The 22,578-nt window shown below is 30.6% G+C and overlaps 2 protein-coding genes across 2 annotated transcripts; both read left to right on the top strand.

The window, feature by feature from the left end:
• The first annotated feature begins 1,568 nt into the window (after positions 1 to 1,568).
• LOC114128337 (neurofilament heavy polypeptide-like) lies at positions 1,569 to 16,328 on the top strand. The gene is made up of 3 exons (XM_027992828.2): positions 1,569 to 2,119; positions 10,509 to 11,524; positions 16,049 to 16,328. The coding sequence occupies exons 1-3, from the start codon at positions 2,060 to 2,062 to the stop codon at positions 16,185 to 16,187; spliced, it is 1,215 nt and encodes a 404-aa protein (XP_027848629.2). The 5' UTR covers positions 1,569 to 2,059; the 3' UTR covers positions 16,188 to 16,328.
• On the top strand, positions 16,291 to 22,517 carry LOC126551503 (uncharacterized). The gene is made up of 2 exons (XM_050205035.1): positions 16,291 to 16,439; positions 21,882 to 22,517. The coding sequence occupies exons 1-2, from the start codon at positions 16,344 to 16,346 to the stop codon at positions 22,113 to 22,115; spliced, it is 330 nt and encodes a 109-aa protein (XP_050060992.1). The 5' UTR covers positions 16,291 to 16,343; the 3' UTR covers positions 22,116 to 22,517.
• The last annotated feature ends 61 nt before the right edge of the window (positions 22,518 to 22,578 follow it).

Below are 22,578 nucleotides of genomic sequence, written 5' to 3'. Positions count from 1 at the left end.
TACTCCCAAGTTTTAAGTTTTTATATAAATAATTGATAGGTGACAAAATTTTAGAGAATAAATTATAAAATAATATTAAATATATTATAATGCTTAGGTATAGAAATATTACAGTAGTCATTTGCATAGCCGGATGATGAATTGATTTTTTATTAATTGGAGAACACTTTAATAGGTTCGAGTAATGTCATAATTATGTAAAAATGTAAAATAAATTCTAAATACCCAACTATTAAAGTAATATAATTATTTATGATACAAAATGAAATAAAATAATCAGGTAATTACTTAGTGCAATCCAATTTAGAATTATAACAAAGGACTTTCTGTGGCCAAATGATGGTGCCAAAACGGTGTCGGCATGTCGTAGTTTGTCGATTTGTCTTATTTTCCTCGAAAATTTGGTAGTTATGATTATAGAAATATTCCATTAGTATAATTGATTGATTTTATAAAGACGTATTAAACATTAAACGCGCGAGTGGCATTGAATGAGGAAAAAAATTTAAATCCTCGTAGACGACAGAAAGTCTACTGCAGCCAGTCTGCAGGTTAAAATATAATACGACCAAGATTATTCTAACACCACAATATAATCCGCATACAGCGCGATACTTCAACGTCAATAATTTATAATATAATATATGTCATGTCATACTCAACAAATATAAGAGTGGTTAAAAAAAAAAAAATCAAAACGAGAAAAACGATGGATGGCTGTATTTTGTTGGAAAATATAATTGGTTGGAACGTAAAAATTTAAAATTCGGAAAACATTTTTTCCGAACCGCATTTATCTGCCATTCTAGAACTGTATTCATTTGGAAATACATTAGGTATGTCGAAACTCGGAACAGTATTTACCTGCTGCGAAGACGTATTTCGTTTCGAAAACGTATGCGTTTTGAATTTAAACCGTTTGCATATATTATTTTGTCAGAATAGTATTTTAGTAGCTCAGAAACGGAAATATTTGTTCGGAATCGTATAACGTGACTCAATAATATGTAAATTTCCGACGAAATATTTTTCATAAAAATAATAGTTTTCGTGAAAATAAGATCCCGTAATTCCGTGTAGCGTAGTTCAGTCTTCAGGACAATATTGTTGGAGGTCTGAACGACATACCTAATATAATACTACGTTTAAAATAAATATTGTCCGTATGTCATTGAATTTCCAAAACCGATGAAATTTTTAAAACGGAACATTTTTGAACGGAAATATGATTTCCGACGGACAATATTATATTATTATTATCCAACCGTTCACGAGCGTCCAAACGATCGCCACCGGCGTCGCACCATACTGCAGTGACCATAGCGGCGGCGTAAATATCACACTCAACACACAAAAACATACACGTTAAGTCAGTGTGTGTGTCGGTGTATTTATTAATAGCAGTCCTGTAGCAGAGATATTTTGACGTCATCTTCTGAACGAGCGTTTCTTAAATTTTTTCTTCATCTCGTCCCCCGCCAAGCGGTGTCCCGGCCGTCGCCGCTGCGGCAGCCGCCGTCCCCCCCCGTTGCATTTTTGTCCGTCCGCAGCGCATCGCTATCGCCGCCGCCGCCGCCGCCAGTGCAGTGCGTTACGCGTCGCCCGTGTCGTTGGTGTTTTTTTTTTGTTTGTGCGTACGATTTATCGTGTGATCATTGCGTTTCGATACGGTGCGAAATTCAAATTTTATTCGCAGTCGTATAATAAACGTCGACGGGAAACCGAGTGTTGTCGTGTTTCGATCGTAAAACATTGAATCAATAACGATAATAATAATTAATAACAGTCAATTACCGTCGTCGCGTCGTCTGTCAGACCGCCAAAGGGTAATTTCATCGTTTAGTGCGCGTCCGCCGACCGCCGTCAGTGCATCGCGTAGTTGCAGCCGGCGTCGAGTGCGTTTTACCAGTTACCGGGTATCAAAGCGCGAATGCGCGCGCGCGCAACACCGCCGGTCGCCGAAGCCGCATACCGTCATACGATACAGTGACAGTGATCGTCCCAGTGCTTTCAGCCTTTCAAGACTTTGCAGAGACCGGTTCACACGTTGCGCGGAATCATGTTCGTCGACGTGCTCAAGCGGTACTTGCTGATCGTGTGGAACTTCTTCTTCGGACAGGTAAGCACACGACTTGACTTAATGATTCGTTTTTATTTTCGTTTAATTATCTCACAGCTGCTCTCCCCCCCCCGTCGACTAATTGTTTCGTCTTCGATAATTATTAATTTTTAAACAGGTAGTAAGACGACTTGTAGTTTTGGTGGACAATTAATTTCTGAACTTTAGTGTTTGAAGCTACTGATAATATATTTATCATTTAAGAACGGTAATAATAATACGATTGTCAAAAGGTTTTAAGTTTTGTCGCAGCATTTAGCGGCGGCGGCGGCGGTCGACGATCGATCGTCGTCGGAATCGAATTTCCACCGGCTGTGCGTTGCGCGGGGGGCACGGGGAGTGGGCACCATATGTGTTCGTTTACAAATAAAGCAAAAGCACGATTAATTTAATTTATGCCTGTATATTATAATAGACAGGTAGGCGGGTCTAGGCACAACAGTAAGTTCCTAGGTTGAATTATTTTCTTTTTTTTTTTTCCGTAGCAATAGGTAATATTATCACGTAACGACTCGCAGCCGATTACGATTTTATACGGTGTGACGCGATTATCTCTGTTGATCGAACGTTGGAAATCCGTCACCGTTATTGCACGAGGTCGAGTTCAAGGTTTTCGTACCGCGAAGGTCGCGTGTACCAATGTCTAGCCGTGTTTTATTAATAGAATAATATGATATTGAATTAAAATTATTGATTTAAAAATTTAAAATTTAAAAATCAAATTTGAAAACGATAATGTCTATAATTTACGTCGGGTGAGGCGTATGATATAACTTCAGTATATTATAACCATGCAGCGAACACGGCGTGCCAGACGTATGACGCGCTTGATTGCGATACCATCTCTATTTATAAACGTATCTATTTTGTGTTGTAGAGCTCCGTCGCCGGTTTTTATTATAGAACTTGAAATTCGTAAACACGTGGGGTAACGAAATTTTACTGTTTGTTTTTTGTCTCGCAGTACGTTCGGAATATCCTCGGGAATACCTAATAATACGGTCGTTATCGATCATTTACCAATAATTTATTTATCGTTCCTGCAGAATACGCGATATCAACACATCTTAAAACGATATTCACAAATTACTTCTCAAATCTAACTTAATAATCGTGATAATACATTTTTATTATGTATAATTATTATATTCTATAATATTATAATATATTATTATCTATTTATTATACCTTTTGTAAAATAATTATTATTCTACTATTGTTTTTATCGTAGTACTGAGCTTGTGTGTACCCACTGTACCTAATATTATTATCACGTTTATGCTTTACGACGACGAGACCGTTTAAGCTGTTACGCAATCGGTGGTATATGCTAGTCGTATTATATTTAGACGTAGGTACTATGTACATTGTGTAGTGTTACACAATCGGCGCCTTGTTCGAAGTGGTACGCTTTATATTCAAATGTGTGAAGATTGAAGAACATACCCTTTATAACAGCCCAAGTACGTGTTTCGTGATTGATCTTTCGTATTATCTCCAAAAAGCAAAAGCAATGAGTTTTCAAGTTCGAAATCTTAAAATCGACTTTTAATGTTTATCAAAACAGATTTTCGTATTTACGTATACGCACGCGTGTCACTCGGTTTTAAAAATCTTGAAATAAATGTTAGGTGTAAGTCAGGGTTGAAGTCCATTGTAAATATTAAGAGGAAGTGAATTTTTTGTAAAAAAACTTTCAAGGTTCTAGTTGTATCAATTTCTATCGACGTTACAAATATTCTATACGGACTCTTTTTGTGATAGGTAATGTAAAATTATGAATAATAGAACTGTCGTTTAAGACAATATCGTGCGCTAAACTTGTCTTTTCATTATATTAACCATTCTACTAACTGTATACCTCCTATTTTATCACTGTAACTTAACGTCGTTAATACCTACCACAGATACGCGATTAAGCTCACCCCTAGGCCGTTTCATATACAGATAATCTAATATAGTGCAGCGAAATACTTAAACGCGTTACTCGGTACATTTTGATGTGTTTGTAGTGTTTGTACGCAAAATTTCCGCAATTTCTCACCGTAGCGTCTCGCCGTAAATTTACCGAAATATTTTATCGCTTCGCTGCGGTCAACGCGCTGCAGTTGGCATCCGGACCGACAGACGTGATCGTGCACTATGCATTATTATTATTAGCTTATTAGCTCTACGTTTCCGTTTAGGAATGGATAGAACGAGTAGATATTTTCGTTCTCTCGTCCGTTCGTCACTATCGTTTAGTACGCATATAGGTACGAGTAGCGTGACTCACGGTATTATGATACATAAATATAGGTATGATATTACCCGTAATATTATGTACGGCGCACACCTACGCGTATTACAGTGCAGTGCAGTCTATAACAGTCGCTGCGCCGTCCTTGAGTCGAACACACGCAGGTGACGGCGACGGCGAATTGGCGAAACTTCTCCCGAAAAAAATTCGTCAAGGTTGTGCCATCGATTCGCTAGCCGTCAAATACGACCTAAGCTCGCCGCTGTATTATTATACCTTTGTAGGTGCCCATAATATACATGTGTTATGTGTATTATAATACACAATAGATAAAATATTGGTCTGTAAAGCCGCAATGAGTATCGTTTGTAATGTTATTATGAAGTATCGACTTCAGATTTAAACCATTGCCGTTACAGCGTGTCGTTCACCTGTAAGTACAATCGAAAATAGTTTTACCGTGAATCATATTTTCTCGATTGTCCACTGCGTATAATTGTCTGTGTTCCGTGGGTTTTGTACTCGTTACAAAATCTTTATTTTAGACACACCATGCATCATCGTTACGCCTACGAATGTTTTATGATTTCATATACAGCGGGCACGCACTTTCCAAAGTATCACTAAATATTTGGGATGGACAACCACGTATGGGATGTTATAATTTGGGTGTAGGAGGGGTTATTGAAATACTATTTTTGGTTTTAGACGTTTTTGAGTTTTTAACCTTCCCACATTGAGTGCCGTATTATGTATGTATAATCCTATAATCCCTTTTATGTGACAGAGATTTAATTTATCATCGAATTCGGAATTAGGAATTTTGACATAACAATCTGCAGTCCAAAAAAAAAAAAAGAAGAAAAAATTTAAATTTAAGTTAATTAAAATTGTATTAAAAAAAAAAAATAAATAAATAAAATAATTGTAAAAAAAATTAAAAAATTAAAAAAATTAATAATTAAAAATAAAATTAATTAAAAATATAAAATTAAAAAAATAAATAAAAAAAAATAAAAAAATAAAATTTGTATTTTTTTTTTGTATTTTTGTTCTTTAAAATTTGAACAAAAATGTTTTTTAACGTCTACGTGAGTTATATTTAGAATAACATTCTCGAACGCTTTCATAACGTTGATAATAAAAATTCTTTATTATCTATGTTTCATAATCGTTATTTTTTGGGGCGTTTTTATTATGTTGAAGTTCAAGTTTTACAGATTTTTTAAATAATGCATAAGGTAAATAAATATAAATTCATTTTTTAGAATAACAAAAAAATCAGTTCAAAATCAAACAAAAATGAATATTTTGACTTTAGTTAAAAATATTGGGTGTTATTGTTAAATAAATATTCAATTCAATATTCATTATGGATATACTATGTATTTCAATCGGGAGTGTCATCTCTTTTTGTTTAAATAATCCAATTTGCCAATTTAATTTTTCAAAAGGATATTTTTCACGTTCTTGTCCATTATTTTACAATTCAACCACTGCTGATTGTATAATGCGAGGTATAATGTATACTATTCTCACTGCTAGCTGTTGTACAATATTCGCTTCTCACATTATATTGCTATATGGTTAAAATTATTAAACGCCGAATAGGTGTAATATAATTGTTATAATATTGCTATTATTATTTTGACGATTCCGCAAACACCGCTGTTAATAATATCGTTATACGCTCATTCTTATTATAGCAAGTAACTACTAGTTAGTTATATTGTGCATGTATATCATAATCATTATTATTGAATACAATTTACATCACTCCGTTTACCATTACGAAGGCCAGTATAGAGCTCAAATTATCGTTTAATGATGATAGTATTATCAGTGTAAATGTATGTAATTGTAGTTTCCGTAAACTTAGTACACGATTATTGTGAGGAGTGACGCGATTGCATTACTGCACAATACATAATCATATTATTTTATTCCTATTATCTAGACGTAAATATTATTCCATTATGACGCCGTATGACTAATAATTATTATGAGTTATGACCATTGTAACAATTATATACCTATATTGTAGTAGTATTTTTCGACATTCTGAATTCCGATCCGATTAAATGTCAGGCGCGTCCTCACGCGTGTAAACTTGATAACACGGTGATACCTATCTACTTATATAATATCGTTTTATATACTCGTGCGTGGTGTGTACAAATATTATATAATTCGTTCGTTTAAAAATCAAGGCTGGGAAATTCGATGAATAATTTTATCTCGTTTAATTTTGTTCTCAAGTTTTTTATGTATAGGTATAGTAAGTTGTGTTGAGAAAAAATTGACTTTAACTTAAATTAAATTAATTTTCTTTGCATATGGGTGATTTTGTGATTTTGTTTAGTGAACAGTGGTAATGCGATTTTCAACTTCCAAGTGACACATTTATCAAGGATGTCTATACATAATCGAAACTAATAATTAAAAAACTTAATTAAATTCAAAATTAACTGATTTTGTGTCGAGTCAAAGTTGTTTTTAATTTAACTCGTTAATACTTTATACCCGGCCTGCGGCCTCGATGTTTTGTTTTCCTATATATATATTTTAATGATGCATATATACACTATACAGGAATACAATGATTTTAAATATACGTACTTACCACTTGGCGCGTGAATGTCAATGATCGACACAGATATTGAAAAATCCAAATAATAATATTTATCGTGCGCCGCTTGATAATCGTGTTTATTGTTTTTACGCGACGAATCATTTTACCGATCTCGACAATCATCAGCACGATAACGTTTAAAATACGGTTTGTAAGTGTTCGTTAACTTCCCGTATTCTATCTGTGTAATAATTGAAATTGAAATGATAAATATAGATACATATTATATTTTTTTTTCGAAAAACGAGTTGGTTAACATTTTTTTTTTTTTGAATTATATTATATTTGTAATATTTTGCCAGATGCTTCGTAATTATTATAATATTCAAACCGCTGCACTGTTCGGATCCGATTGTATAATAATAATAATACATAAATACATACATACATACAAGAACAATCGAGATTATATCGTGAGTGTATATACTGTAGTTACTATGTACAGCAACGATTACAAATGATAATTATCCACATTCAAAGTTAGGTACAGTTAAAATGTAAGTTTTAAAAACATTTACCTAATATACATACGCGTTTTACTTATTTTCGTATTTTGAATTTATACAATCGTTTCGGGTTATGTATGTACCTACGAGATATATATAATAATATTATATTATTATATAAAATAATAACATATATTATTAATAATATTATATATTAATTATTATTTTTGTTTCGACAAATTAAAGAACATAACATATTATTTATATCGATTCTTGTTCCTTATTCCTATTACTAGGTTAGGATGACATTAGGTGTATTTGCTTAGTGCAGGGCTGACTGAATGAGTCACAGAAAGGTCGTTATTTCTACGTTATTTAATATTCAGTGCACGTACTTGTATTAGTGTGTACACATACATGTAATATGCATATGACCGTTATATATTATATTATATATATTATACTGTAATTTATAATATATCGTTCAACGCTTAAGCTTATCGTACACGCATTCAGGTTGCTGGGTGACACGTTACGAAAGCATATCATGTTATTTTTTACTATTGCTATGTGCTACCTATTACAGTGCTCGATTTATAGGGAAAAAAATAGTGATTAGATCTATAAAAACATTTCTCTATTAGTATAATATAATAATTAGCACCGCCAAATGGATATGATATATAATGTGGCATCGGTCTCAACTCTCAATATTACAATAGGTATTGTGGGCTGTGGTCACCTACTTTTCTGGCCTTCGTCCTCATCGATCCACATTAAAGACTAAATTTTCTTCTTGAATAATTATACAATAGTACAAAATACCTATATCGAATGATTCATTAATAATGTTGTATTTATATTTATTGTAATAACTTGAGAACTATTTGTTCGAATTTTAAATCATGTACGCTAAAATTTTCAAAAAATCATTTACTGAATATTTTATAGTAAAGTACCTAAGTTAATTTTCATAAAAATAAATTTGTATCATTACAGAACTCTTCTTAAATAGTATAAAAAAATCTGAATAGTTGAAAATTTAAAAATATGGTCCTCGAACATTATTAAAAATATCAAAAATCAGAATTTAAATAACATTTTTTTACTAAAGGAAAAAACAGGGGTGAGAATACTTGGTGAATTAGGATCGCCAGCTTATACTAGTCTGTAGTCCGTAGTTTTTTCTATTTTTGAACGGATCTATATAGCTGCAAGAGATCACTATTTTTATCAAGTAGCATCTACCCTTTTCTCACACTTAAATCGTTTACAATCTATGTGTATACGACTACGCTATATTACACCGTGACCTTAGTATACCCACCTTGTCGATCGGGCACACCACACACAGATGCACGTGTTGGCATAAAAGGAAGTTTCGATTTTTTCATCACTTTCATATTATTTCTATGGCGTGTACTGGCTTTAGCAGAGACTGCCATGCCCACTCGAAAGAAATGTTTCCGGTTTTAAATTTCCGTCATTACCGCGATAATGTAAACGATATAATTCGCCGGAGGATTTAGTTAGTATAAAGATTGGGCATGTCGACTTATAGAAAATATAAAAATATAATATGCATGCATCAATAAATTAAAAAGGACTAAATTAACGATTATAATATAATGTATATAATGTGGGTATACAATTAGGTGTATGCATATTTTAAGTAACGCGTAGTGTCCAAATTTGGAATATAGAAATTACGAATAGTATAGGTATCCGTACCTAATATCATATAAGACATAGGTATACTACAAATAAATATTATATTATTCATAAAACTTCGTAGTAGTCTCTTAATAGTGCTAAAGCGTTGATGACTCAAATTTTAATCTTATCCCTTGTAAATATAATATATGTAGTTATAATTCTGTTTGTATAAATCTCAAATAAATCAAGTAAAGTTAATTTTTATCTCCTTTGACATTTGGTTAGTCGATGAGACTTGACTATAAACTCATACAATGATGACACACGATTAACATATAATAAAATAGTTTTATCATTTTTGTTGCATCATTTATTATTTGACCCAATTATTGATCTCATCTGGTTTCGTATTATTCGTCGTACCAATTTCAAAGTCCACTCATTGAAGTCGTAACATCATTATAATATCGCCTTGTATGTATAATTAATAATAATGTGTACATAATTTATTTCTATAATGTAGACTTAAGTTATATTTGGAATTCTTGCTGATACTTCATTGTTCGATTAAGTTTTATTTCAATTATATTTTCTATTTAGTAGTCCCAAGTTCACTGAACATTGTTTCGTTCAATATAATCATTAATATGGTTTTTTATTCCTTATTTTTTTTTTAATTAAATAATTTTATTCATGATTTATAATTTAATAATTGTGTTAAAATGAAAACATTAATTTGTATATACACATTAATTTGTTTGACAAATCACGTGAAATATGTTAAATGTATAGGTATACAAATAATGTTACAAAAAGTGATAATATAGTTGTTATAAATATTTTGAATATTATAATACATATTAATTTAGAGTTATTTATTCCAGAAAAAATATTACGAATGAGTATATTAAATGTGTATTTGAACTACTTAACTTAATTTTTATATTCAATTTTTGCTGTTGAAAATTAAAAAAAAAATTATTTGATTTATTATAAATAATAAATAATAATAATAAAATTGTACTTGTATATGATATATTATTTTTCTAAAATAATAAAACAATAATATAATATTTACAATATTATATTGCTATAAATTTTTAAATATAAACAATGTTTTATTTATGCTTAAGATTTAACTACCTAGGTACCCTAAAAAAACCAATTCTGTTGTCAAACCAAACATTAATTATAAGCCCTGGCGTTTATCCAACGAATACATATGTTAGTTTTTAAAGTTAAGAATAATTTACAACTTTATAGCCTGTTATAAATGCCTACTTGAGATTTTTGGCATCCGTTTTACTCGCCCATGTGGTGCATCAGCTGTCGCATTATTTTTTATAACTCAACTGTAAAACTATTTCCGATTAAAAATAACAGAAAAAATAATATACGACTTTGTTCTATTTGCAGGCCTCTACAGAATCGATCAAAGACAGTCCGTCCTGCCCCAAGGAACAACCAACAGATTTGGCTGATGTAGTTCCACCCGTCGAAGTGGATAGCAATGGCGATAACATCGAAAACAGAGAGGACGAAGATGACGATATTGAAGAGATTTTCGATGACGAAGACGAAGAAGGAGAGGAATTGGAATTAGAAGACGAGGATGAAGTCGAAGAGGATGAAGACGAGAAAGTACCGATCGTAACGAAAAAACCCGAAGATAAAGTTGTAACAAAAGACGAACCTACCAAACCCAGTGTCCCGGTCAACAAAACCGAAGAAGTCAAAGTACCGGACGTGCTACCAAAACCAAAAGACGAAGTAAAAAAACCCGAACCGCCTAAGGTCTCGGAAGAAACCGGTGAAAAAGAAAAGCCGAAAGTCGATATTGATAACGCGAAAAAATCAGAGGTTCCTGCTAAGTTAAAACCGGAATTCGAGGCGTACGAGAGGGAAGAAGCTCCGCCCACCAAACCTGTGGCGCCTGAAAAGGACGCGTCCAAGTTCAAGTCATCGGAGTTTGAAATTGTGGAGAGGGAAGACAAAGACTTGCCGCCGCCAAAGCCAAAGGCTGAATTCGAAAATGTGAAAGGAATGGCGGTTCCACCGCCGCCACCACCGACGTCGACGATTAAAAGTGACCCGGCTACCGCTCCAGATTCGGCTAAAGACAACACAAGTCGGCCAGCGGAAGTCAAAGTTGACAGTGATGACAAAAGCGCACTGAAACCGGCGGCGTTGGAAAAGGCCGCTGCCCACGTGAAATTTCAAGAGGACGACGACAAAAAGACTTCGGGCAAAGGCCCTGTGCCGGCGGTGGACTTTGCGACATTGGAAAAAGGTGAAACGGTCGTCAAACCACCGGCAGCGACAACAGGTAACGCTACTGCCGGAGATGCGGTCGAAGATTTTTTGTCAGCCGAACAGACGCACGGCGGTCAACTCCTGAACCGCCACCATGAATCCATTCAAGACCAACAGCTGTAAGTCGTCGTCGTCGTCGCTGCCGCCGCCGCCGCCCTTGGTTAGGCTTTTGGCCCCGGCCCCCGACCCGTCTTCACACGATAATAATAATAATAATAACAACATTTATTTGAGTAGTAGTCATTGTATATAATTTTGTTATTATTACCATTGCTGCTACTGCTGCCGCTGCGATATAATGTAATTTGATATTACATAATATATTACACGTGGAGAGCTTATTTTTTTATAATAATAATAATAATAATAATGTAGTTGTCGATTTTATAATAATATATATATATATTATAATAATATTTTTAAGTACACCTAATATTTAATATAGATACATATATATATATAAATATATAAGTAATGTTATCGAAAGATTTATAATTTTATTCGTTGTAAAACAATTTAGAAAAAAAAAAGAAGAAAATTGACGAATTTATTTATTAAAAGAATTAAATATTGTGTTTTTATTGATTTGTTGATTTGAATAACAATTTTTTTTTTTTTTACTAATCACTCGCTTCTAATTAGTTGTATTTTGTATTTTGATTTTAGATATACATACGGTATATTAATGAAATGGGACGATCACCGACTTTTACTATTTCTGTTTTTAATGGTTCGGTTTGATTGGAATTTAATGACCTGCACTCTACACTAGCTAAAGGCCAATGAACTGAATAGACATGTTAACTGAGTGCGGTGTGTGCAGATTTACAATAGTATAATATAAAGTAGTCAATGAGTATTTATAAACAGAGACGATGGGACGTATTTATATTATTTTTTCAATTTATTGAGTTATAATGGTACCTATAGTTATAGGACGAAAGTAATAACAGTTCATATTAAAACTAAAAATTGTATGAGCAAACAAGAAAAGAATATATTTTTTGTTTGTATTCTACACGCTATTTAAATAAATCTGTAGAATACAATAAATAAGGATTCTTTTGAATAAACAGCACAAGTATTCCAATTAGGTATTTAGATTCAAGTCTTGATTTTTCTCACCCATCGTCCCTGTGACCCGTGACTAAACGAGTTAAAATTATTTATTTTCATACGATTATACGAACATGTTTTAGACAAGGGCAAATTGGTAATATTTTTTAACTCGATAACTATAAACGTAAGGAGCTCAATCTATTTTTTTTTTATTTTTTATACAAAAAAAAATATTCTTTGGTAGATACATAGATAACAAAAAAATTATTAAATTATATATTTATAAGCAACAAATACAGTATACCATTCATTATAGTACATAAATTAATTTAAGATATATTGTTTCATAATTACAGATAGAAAATGCCTAATATTTGACAAATTAATGTTATTATTTCAAAGAGTTCACATTTAATTTTCAAGCGTTTGATATCTTCTTCAGAATCTATATTATTGAATATTTTTATAGAAGCCACATTCACGTTTCGCGTATTAAAACGTCTAACTTATTATTTTAAAAAATAATAACATTTAAAATGAGTGTTCGAAAGCCACGCCTAGTTTTAAAGTAAACATTTGATCAAGTGTAATATAAAAAATTTAAATAATAGTTTCAAACATAACCTGAGTTGGAGCAATTTTAAAAAGATAGGTATTTCAGTGCAATCATGCAAATGTTAATTGTTGATTGCATTACTTTAAAGCTTACTTCATTATAAATATTTAATCAGTTAACAGCACAGTTTTACTCACTTGCTTCATTTCACATGTATTTTTATAAATATTTATATTATGAACATCAATAATAGAAATTTTTTCGCATCAGTATCAAAATTTATTATCAAATAATGATTTTTAATATTTATTCTAACTTTAAGTGAAAATTAATTTTTATTTTAATTGTTAACCATACACTATAATTTCTATGTTTTTTTTTTTAAAGTTTTAAGACGAATGCTGAAACCTGAAGTATACTTAAAGATTTACAACTATAGGAAATATTCCAGGATTTAAAATAAAAATTATTAGGTAATAAACATGTTAAATCTAAATAAATTTTATAATTTTTTATAAACCGCTCCATACTATCTATTATTTTATCTATCATAATATTGTTAATACTGTTGTAGAGTCTTAACTGTTAAAGCGGCTCAGTTGTATAAATGTATTACCTATATTTGATTAATACATACTATATAGTCGTAATAAGAGTTCACAGTATATGCCAATTCGTCTCTGGTTTTAGGTGTTATTATATATTTATAATATTGATTTAGGTATATACCTAGATTACTCACATACGATTAATAGTATATGCGGAAAACGAAATCAAAAATATTACTTTTTGTAAAATCGTTTTAGAAGGCTTTATCTCACTGATTGTCTCTATCATTCGAAAAAAATAAATAAAAAACTATATCGTACGCCTTGTGTGTATTTTTCTTTACATCATTACGCAGTTTATTATTTGTGTCTGTCTATTGTCGCTTTCGCGTATGTGCATACTAATAAAGACCGAGGTCGAAGAAGCAGCTGCAGCCGTCGTCGTTTGAATTTTTCTATAGTAGCTATACTAACACTATAATATTATACTATACACATAATTTTATTATTATAAGTACATCTAATACGCCTTGGACGAAATATATTGCACGATTTACCAAGATAGCTATAGGTTAGGTATATACCAATGTAGAGGTATTAGGCGTAGTAAGTATATAATATTTTTCATAAACAAAACTGTACGTATACCAGATGATCATTTTAACGTTAAACACTCAAGATTTCAATAATTATTTTTATCGATGGAAATATTTTTGTTTTTACATCAATTTAAGTCGTTATAAAATCACATTTTTAAAGTGAATTTATATTTTTTAAGTTTTTACTTTTTTTTTTAATGACAACATACATTTTTTATTTCATAAGCACAATAATATTCAGAGTATATTTGTGTAAACAAATCAAATTTAGGTAGAGTAGTTAATGAGTACAAAGTGTTAATTAAATTATTGACGAGCGGAATATGGGGAACCAACATTTGTGGGGTGTTCCTGAACAATTGCAATCAGCTCTATCTAAATTTAAAAAAATTGACAGGCGCTTTGTTCGCTAACACTCGTGTTTCCACTTTGAACAATCAACAATTACAAATTTAATTATTATACATTAATTGTACTAGATTTTATAGGATTAATCATTCAAGTATAAATTTCAATATACTTTATAGTTAGCGAAAATGAATAGAATGAATGTTTTCTAATGAATTTAACATGATTTTAATAATACATTTTATTAGATTATTGAATTCTTAGTAATAAATTCCAATGACGCAATGATAGTATAAAAAATATGTGAAATGACAAAAATTGTGATATAAATACATGGTACTAATTCGATCGTAATAATCAGTATTGGATTGAACGTAAAAGGATCAGACCGCAAAGACATAAACATGACAAAGATCCTAATAAAATAAGTTCTCGAAGGTAGGGGATTTTTCACTTTTTAGTTTTTTATGTATTTAATTAAATTACTTTAATTATAATTAAATTATATAAAAATTAACAAGAAATTAGTGTGGTTGGCGGACGGCGGTTGTTTTTAAAATTCAAATTAAAAATGTAACTTAATAACTTTATATTCATCAAAATATTCCTATATTGATAGAAAACTTTTAGATGAAAATATGCAAAGATGAATAAAAAAAAATCTTTTTATTGTTTGTTCTCGCAGTAAATTTTTTATCATTTTCAAGTATATACAATTTTTAAAACCATAGCCTGTGCCTTTATACATTGAAAATAAATATATATTGTTAAATCAATACATAGATTGTCAATATTTGAGTACGTATTTGAGATGAAGTTAATAGTTGTTAGTCATTACCACATTCGAATAGTACATTGTACGCATAATCGATCATTTTTCTTAGATCTATGAATGTTCACAGTCCGATTATCACATAGTGATTGCAACAATAGTATAAATGATCATAACAAACAACTATCACTTAACTGCGTTGTGTACTTGTCTGCGTTGTAATGCCTTTTTATGTTATGTAAAAGAACAAAATGAACTATTTAAACAATACGTAATATAAGTTATGTAACGCAATCTTATACAAAATATATTTTATGTAGCTCTGTACAACATTTAAATAACATTAGGTTGTTGAAATTCATATAGATTTTGGGGGCTTTTAGTTTTCACTACTTTTCCTATGATGTCGTAGATATTACTCAGAATTTATTTTTCAACGTTTATTTTCCGATTATGTTTTTGAGCATTAAAACACTTAAAACTCGTCACATACCTACCGCATTCGTTATAGCACGATAACTGATGATTACGGATTATTTTTACGAAGATCTTCGAATGTCACGACCGCCTCAAAACGATACTACATAATTTTGTGTGCCAGATAAATCAATTGTGCAGTGTTATCGCCACCGTCTTTACTTCCCGTTAGCCAATCGATTTAAGTCATAATATTATTATGTATTTAATAATAATAATAATGATTACAATACAATATTGCGTGACACGTACTTATACTAGGGTTTTATTTATTTGTTTTTAAGGGATTACAGTGATTCCGGCGAAGAGCTATCGGACGACGATATTGAAATCGATTACGAAGACGACGAGGACGACGAAGAAGTGGTAGAAGTAAAGCCGCTGCCGCCCGTCGCTCGTAGCGTTTATAAAAAGAACGACTGAACCACCGCCGTGTTTTGTTTAGTCGTCTCGGCGAGCCATTGTATAAAAATAGTTAAAACACATATTTTTTTTCTTTTTATAATTGTAAATTAAATTAAAAAAAAAAAAAAACCCTTATTCTTTAAATAATAATAATAATAATACTTAATCATTATAATGGAAGTTCAAACGGTCGAAAAGAAACCCAATACCGGAAAACAAACAGTGACGGCGACTGAAGAGACGTCTTCAGTGGCTGAACGCACCAAAGAGGTAAATTATTATACATATATTATACACATACGAAGGTCCACCACAGTACCACACGATTGTTAACATGATTTCGTTCTGTAATGTTGTGCGCACATGAGTTTTTTAAGTTTAAGGGGTACTGTATAGGCAATTTTAACTACATTCGAAGTATAGTATTTAGTTCAATGGTATTATATTGGTATATCGTTGAACCCAGGGGCCAGGACTGTAATCATATTGAAAAGAGTAGTATAAGAGAAGAATGTTGTTATTTACTTGCAGTATTCACCAAAACTTTAATATATTTTATTATTTGAAGTATTAAATTCTGATTTTTTTTTTTTTTACTAACCTAAATCGTAAAACCGAAATTAATATAGTCGCTAATATTATATCCATTTTTTGAACTGTAGACACGTTTCAGTTTCAATCGCTAATTCATGTTAATTGTTAAAGCGCGATAATAGAATAAAAGTTACAAATACTCATGAAAATCGAATTTGAAAGTAAGCAATAATCTCGATTACGTATTTCAGTATTTGATATACTTAGGGACCCGAGTGGACATACATATGCTGATATTCTGCTGTCTCTGTCGTTAATTTGTGCGCACTGTAAAAATAACCATTTCACGTCCATAAGCATTAGATTGACATTTGACGTAAACGATGTATTGAAGTAAAAATTATTATAAAAATAGATTTGAATTGGACGTGAAGTGTACACGAAATTTATAATATTACAATTTTTTCAATTTAATTTCAGTCATTACTTTTAATAATAGTTAATAAAATAAGTATACCTCCGTTTTAAACTATTTTAAAATTTTTATAAATTATTTTTTTTCTGGAAATTAGGGAGTAAACTTAAAAAAAAATGTTTGATCTCATGTGTACTTCACACTAAATTAAAATGTGTTTTATAAAAAAATTATAAATCAGTCGTACTGATTAACGCAGTATGTAGTTTTCCATTGTGTTACACGCGCGAACGACAAACACAACATATATTGGTACTCGATCCCTTTATTTCAACGACTCAAACTATTTTCTAGATCAAAAATTTTCAAAAAATTTTAAGTGAAAACCACATAATTAAATATTCAGTTCTTCGATTCATCTTTACTCGTGAAGTCATATTATTATGCGCCGTTTACAACAAAGTAAAAAAATACATTTTCCAAAATGTAAAAACTTTATAAAATGATTGAAAAAAACAGTATTTCTATGGCACAGGAATTTTAATAATACGTTGTCGAGTCTGCCCCATGTAAAAACTGTGAGTCTTTGTGATAATTTTTCTCTGCCTAACGATTTTCACGCTAAAAATAAAACAATAATTGTTGTAGGGACCTCTTAGTGAAATTATTACTATACCATCATCATAATCATGCGTCATATTATTATTATTTTTTTTTCGCCATAAATAAAAAACGATATGAAAAAATATTATTGTAGCGATGGACGTGTTTATAAAATTGTAATAATGTATTCACACATTTTTCGGTTCCAAAAACAAAAGTACTTAATAAAAATATATATAACAACAGTGTATATAGTTTCACGAAAACCAAAGACAAATATGAGAATACAGAACTTACGATTATTGTATAAATCAACGAAATGATGTTACATGTATTCATTTTCAATACACACATATATTTATATAATATACGAAGAAAATATTACAATACAACGTGTGGTATAATAATACAACATAATATTATCTTCTCCTTTTTTTTTATCATTGTTTAAAAATCAAATTTTTTGATTGCTTTTGTTATTTTCTCTGTTCGCGCGAATAAATTACAGTAATTTCAGATAACCGGGTGATCTCAGTTATTATTATAATAACATCCAAAAGTTTATTTACGACGAAAACGCATATTATTTTGATTTGTTTTGTATACGCTAACTTATTGTCCCGCTCCCGTGTTTTACGAGATACCACTATACATAATGTACACCAGAGTAAACACGTTGCATGGAATTGTTCCTTAAAAATATAGTCTGAATTTATTACAAAACGAAAAACGCAAAACAAATTCACAAATTGTTCGAATGGGTCTTGAAATATTAAATCATCTTATACACGCGTGGTATCCTTACCACCGACCCCCTTGCATTTAAATCGAAATGGAACAATCCAAGAGGACGGTAAATCGTTAGTGCGGTAGCAATTGGTGCTCAACTGTATGTAAAAAAAAAATAAAAAAATATGTTATTCCAGTTTCTTACATTGGGGCGTTGATGACACGCGTACCTCCTTACCCACAATATAATAATATATGGCAGGTCGTCCTTATTTTAGTGTTCATTTTATTTTTATAAAAAAAATATGCAATGACTCTTGTAAAATGTTATAATACTGTTTTTTTTTTTTAGTACATATTGTGATCTATTTAATTCTAACGAGTAACCCATAAATCAATAGATAAAAAAATATCGAATTATATATTATATTGGTCCACCAATATCGTCCGATATAGGTCATACGTTGTGACGTCCAGTTACAAGTTGTTATCTACCCATTATTGTCGTTGTGGCCCGTAAGTTTTATTTGATTATTATTTATTATTACTAATATATTTCAGATATACTTAAATTGTTATCAAAATCTGCGGCTCTCCAAACCTTTGGATCTAGATTCATGGTTGGTGACCCCGAAATGACAAGCAACCGATTTGTTCCCAACTTTTCCCTTTTGAAAAATTATTGAATGGTCACGACGTGTGGTAATATAGTGCTCCGTGATTAATTGAAAACACTAAAAACGTATTCGTCGTTGCAACTTAATGGCATCTATAATAATAAGAATAATAATATATGGGCCATAATATACGTAACCTATTTTTCGAGTGTTTTCAGGTGGAAAAAATAATGACATTCCGATAGATATAAATATAATACGTCTATATACGTAAATAAATATTATATAATAGCATTTCAACGCGAGCAAGTTGTCTTAGAGATATAGGTGAAGCAATGAAAAAATATAAAATCGCCTATGGCGGCACTTTATACCCTTTTCGCGCGAGTTTTTTTTAAAAAAAAACCAACCTTGTGCAGTTTACTGTAAAGGGACGTTTCCATCACCCACCGCCAGCCTTACGTTTTCGGGTTTATCGCAGAACTATAATACAGAAGTGCCGAATAAAACGTCATCGCAGATTCCACTAAACCCAAAGGCTGTCTACGTAATAGTTCTTATATATATATGTGTATCGTTGAATATCGTGGGAAAACAAGCGTTCGGAAAACCTGATCGCCACTGCGTACGACAACATCGGTATAAATAACCCTATGTATGTACCTACATTTAATGGCTATAAAATAGATCAAATGAATTTATATAGGATGATTAACTCCAAGCACACTCACCCCGTGTTTCGCTTTTATAATTTATTCATTCATATTCTTATTTTTAAAAATGTTTAAGTTAATTTAATGACAATTTTTTTAAATTATTAATAACCATCGAATTTACTATACATAACTTTATATTTTATAAGTATACCTTACAACGATACTAACTTTTTTTTTCAAATGAGATCCAACCTTTTTATGTAAATTTTTAAGAAGATGATTTTTTTTTTTTGGAAACTTCGGTGTAGGTATTTAAATCAAAATTTGAACAAGTAGTTTTTAATCAATATTCGTTTATTTTTAAAAAGTACTACGAACACTAGACTTTATCAAGTATAGTTTTACGAATCATAAGTATATTTATTAATTTATTCATTGTGCATTTTTAAGTTGTTAGGTTTATTTGTGAAATGTTATGTAAATGTTAATAGCCACTTGTAGGTAGTGGGTTATTTTTTTTTTGTTCTCAGAGGTTATTTTGTTAATTCATTTATATCAACTAGGTTTCCATTTAAAAATATGTTTGGTACTATTAACCAAAAACTTGGAATATTATGACTTTCACTGAAAATATCTATTCCGGGCCATCAACACATTAAAATATTAAGCTAATTGTGAATCGGACATGTATTTTATGCTTCAGAAAACACATGATTTTAATTATAGGTATTATAAGTTATAATATAGGTACCTATTACCCGCATTACATTATAATATCATATTGTGCAACTTGTTAATTATCTAGGATAAAATTATGTATTATTTAATACATTTAGGTATTCACTATACTTACATATAGTGTGAATAAAAAACAATGTACAAGTTATAAGTTTCATCCTAAATGTCAACATTAAATTTTGGAATTTTAAAGTTTATTTAAGTATCAAATTTTCACATGATTTGAAGTATTAAGAAGTGTCCTGTACAATAACTTTTTTTTAACGACAATTTTTTTTCCCTTTAACCGATTTACATATTTTTAATTAAATTTTGTATGCATCCATATTGGATTTTCAACGATGATGTAATATTAGATAATAGCGTGCGTAATTGGTCGGCTTGATTTTCGGAAATAAAATAAATATAAAATAATATGAATGAATACATAATATTAATTTTGAAAAATGTATACAAATTTTTTTTTAAAGAGTGTGCGATTGTGATGATCGCCATTTCACAATAATGAATAAAGTAGAATTTGGGAAATATTTTTATTTTTAATAAGCAATATACGAAATTACTAAATAGTTTTTGAACAATTAACTACGATTGATAAAAAAATACAGAACAACATCATACTATTAATAATTATTGCGTGATATATTTTTATTATTTTTAATTTTTGGTACCGACAATTATCGTTCGTGATTTTCTTCAATTTTTAACGACAAATATATTATTGTATTCTATAAATAAATTATTACATCAATTTATTTCGATTTTAAGTTAAAAGTTTCAGATCAAAAACTTAAGATAATTGGTTTTTAAAAATACAAACTTTTTGTTTGAGTTTTGAAAAAATAAACAAAGTTTTTCCAAAATAAACAACATCAGTGTTTTAAAATGTACTGCTTTTTCACATCAACTATTAATTTATAAGTTAAGCTCAGAAATTACTATAACGCGGGTATGCGTGTGGGTATATAATGTTTATTTAATAACCAAATTTACTTTTTGATTCATAATATATTAGCCAATGCATTTATTAAACTTAAATGTATAATTTGATCGTCGTATATAGGTTAGCTGGTTAGAGACCTAACTTATACTTGCTATTGTAACTATAATTAAAAGCACGATTATCTCTAATTTATCTTCTTATAATAGATTTATTTTAATTCTGAGTTTTGGAGATTGTAAATATATCGATTATAATATTTTAAAATATAAATGTCTAATGCTTTTTAAAGAGTGATATAAGGAGACTTATTTTTTTCCAAATAACAACCATCCATTTTAACAACTATTTTACTATAATCGTTAAAGCAGATGATTTTTATTTGTAAATGTTAGGTTATATTATTTACAAATTTACAATATAATATATTATTGATGTTTGGAAGATTTTTTGTTTTTAAGTGATTGCTCTGTATCGCAGGTGACCAAAGACACAGCCAACTCGCATTTGGAGCAGAAAGCCAAGAGCGTGCAGTCAGAGGAATCGACCAAGTCGGTGTCCGAAACCGTGGAGAAGCTGGCTAACGGTGGCGTAAAGAAGAAGACGGTCATGTCATCGTCGCAACAGTTCTCGTCCGAGGAATCGTTCGAGGAGAGCTGGTCGTCCACCGGGCCTGCCATCACCACTACCGTGACCAAGCAAATCGAACAATAATACGTCTTATTATGTTTCGTTATCACGTGTTTTTTTAACAATATTTCACGACGATGATTTAACGGTTCGATACCGCGTGTGACGATGTAATATTATAATAATATATTGTGTCTATAATAATAATATGTGGTAATGATAAATAGATCGCGCGGATAAAAGTGACGATCAATAATATTATATTAATTCATCATTATTGTTCTTATTATAATATAATATTATATTATACTCGCTCGGTGTACTGCTTGTCGTTGTATAGCTAACCATCCGTTTATAATATTGTTAATGTAATAATATGTATTTTTTTTTCCGTTTGTTTTCAACACACACACACACAATAACTTTAACCGGACGTCATACAATATATTATGTTATTTTCTTATAATATATAAGTACAGATATTTATTTGATGTTTGTATAAATAATTATTTAATCGATAATTGATTTTTCAGCCGTGCGTAAGTCC

This window comes from Aphis gossypii, chromosome 3 (assembly GCF_020184175.1).
Source record: "Aphis gossypii isolate Hap1 chromosome 3, ASM2018417v2, whole genome shotgun sequence".
Classification (NCBI taxonomy): domain Eukaryota; kingdom Metazoa; phylum Arthropoda; class Insecta; order Hemiptera; family Aphididae; genus Aphis; species Aphis gossypii.
The sequence above is the reverse complement of the archived record's forward strand: the minus strand, read 5'-3'. Positions and strand labels throughout refer to the sequence as shown.

Coding starts and splice junctions, on each gene's coding strand:
- LOC114128337 (XM_027992828.2), top strand. CDS start 2,060: ATGTTCGTCGACGTGCTCAAGCGGTACTTGCTGATCGTGTGGAACTTC. Junction 2,120..10,508: donor GGAACTTCTTCTTCGGACAG/GTAAGCACACGA, acceptor TTCTATTTGCAG/GCCTCTACAGAATCGATCAA. Junction 11,525..16,048: donor TCCATTCAAGACCAACAGCT/GTAAGTCGTCGT, acceptor TTTGTTTTTAAG/GGATTACAGTGATTCCGGCG.
- LOC126551503 (XM_050205035.1), top strand. CDS start 16,344: ATGGAAGTTCAAACGGTCGAAAAGAAACCCAATACCGGAAAACAAACA. Junction 16,440..21,881: donor TGGCTGAACGCACCAAAGAG/GTAAATTATTAT, acceptor TCTGTATCGCAG/GTGACCAAAGACACAGCCAA.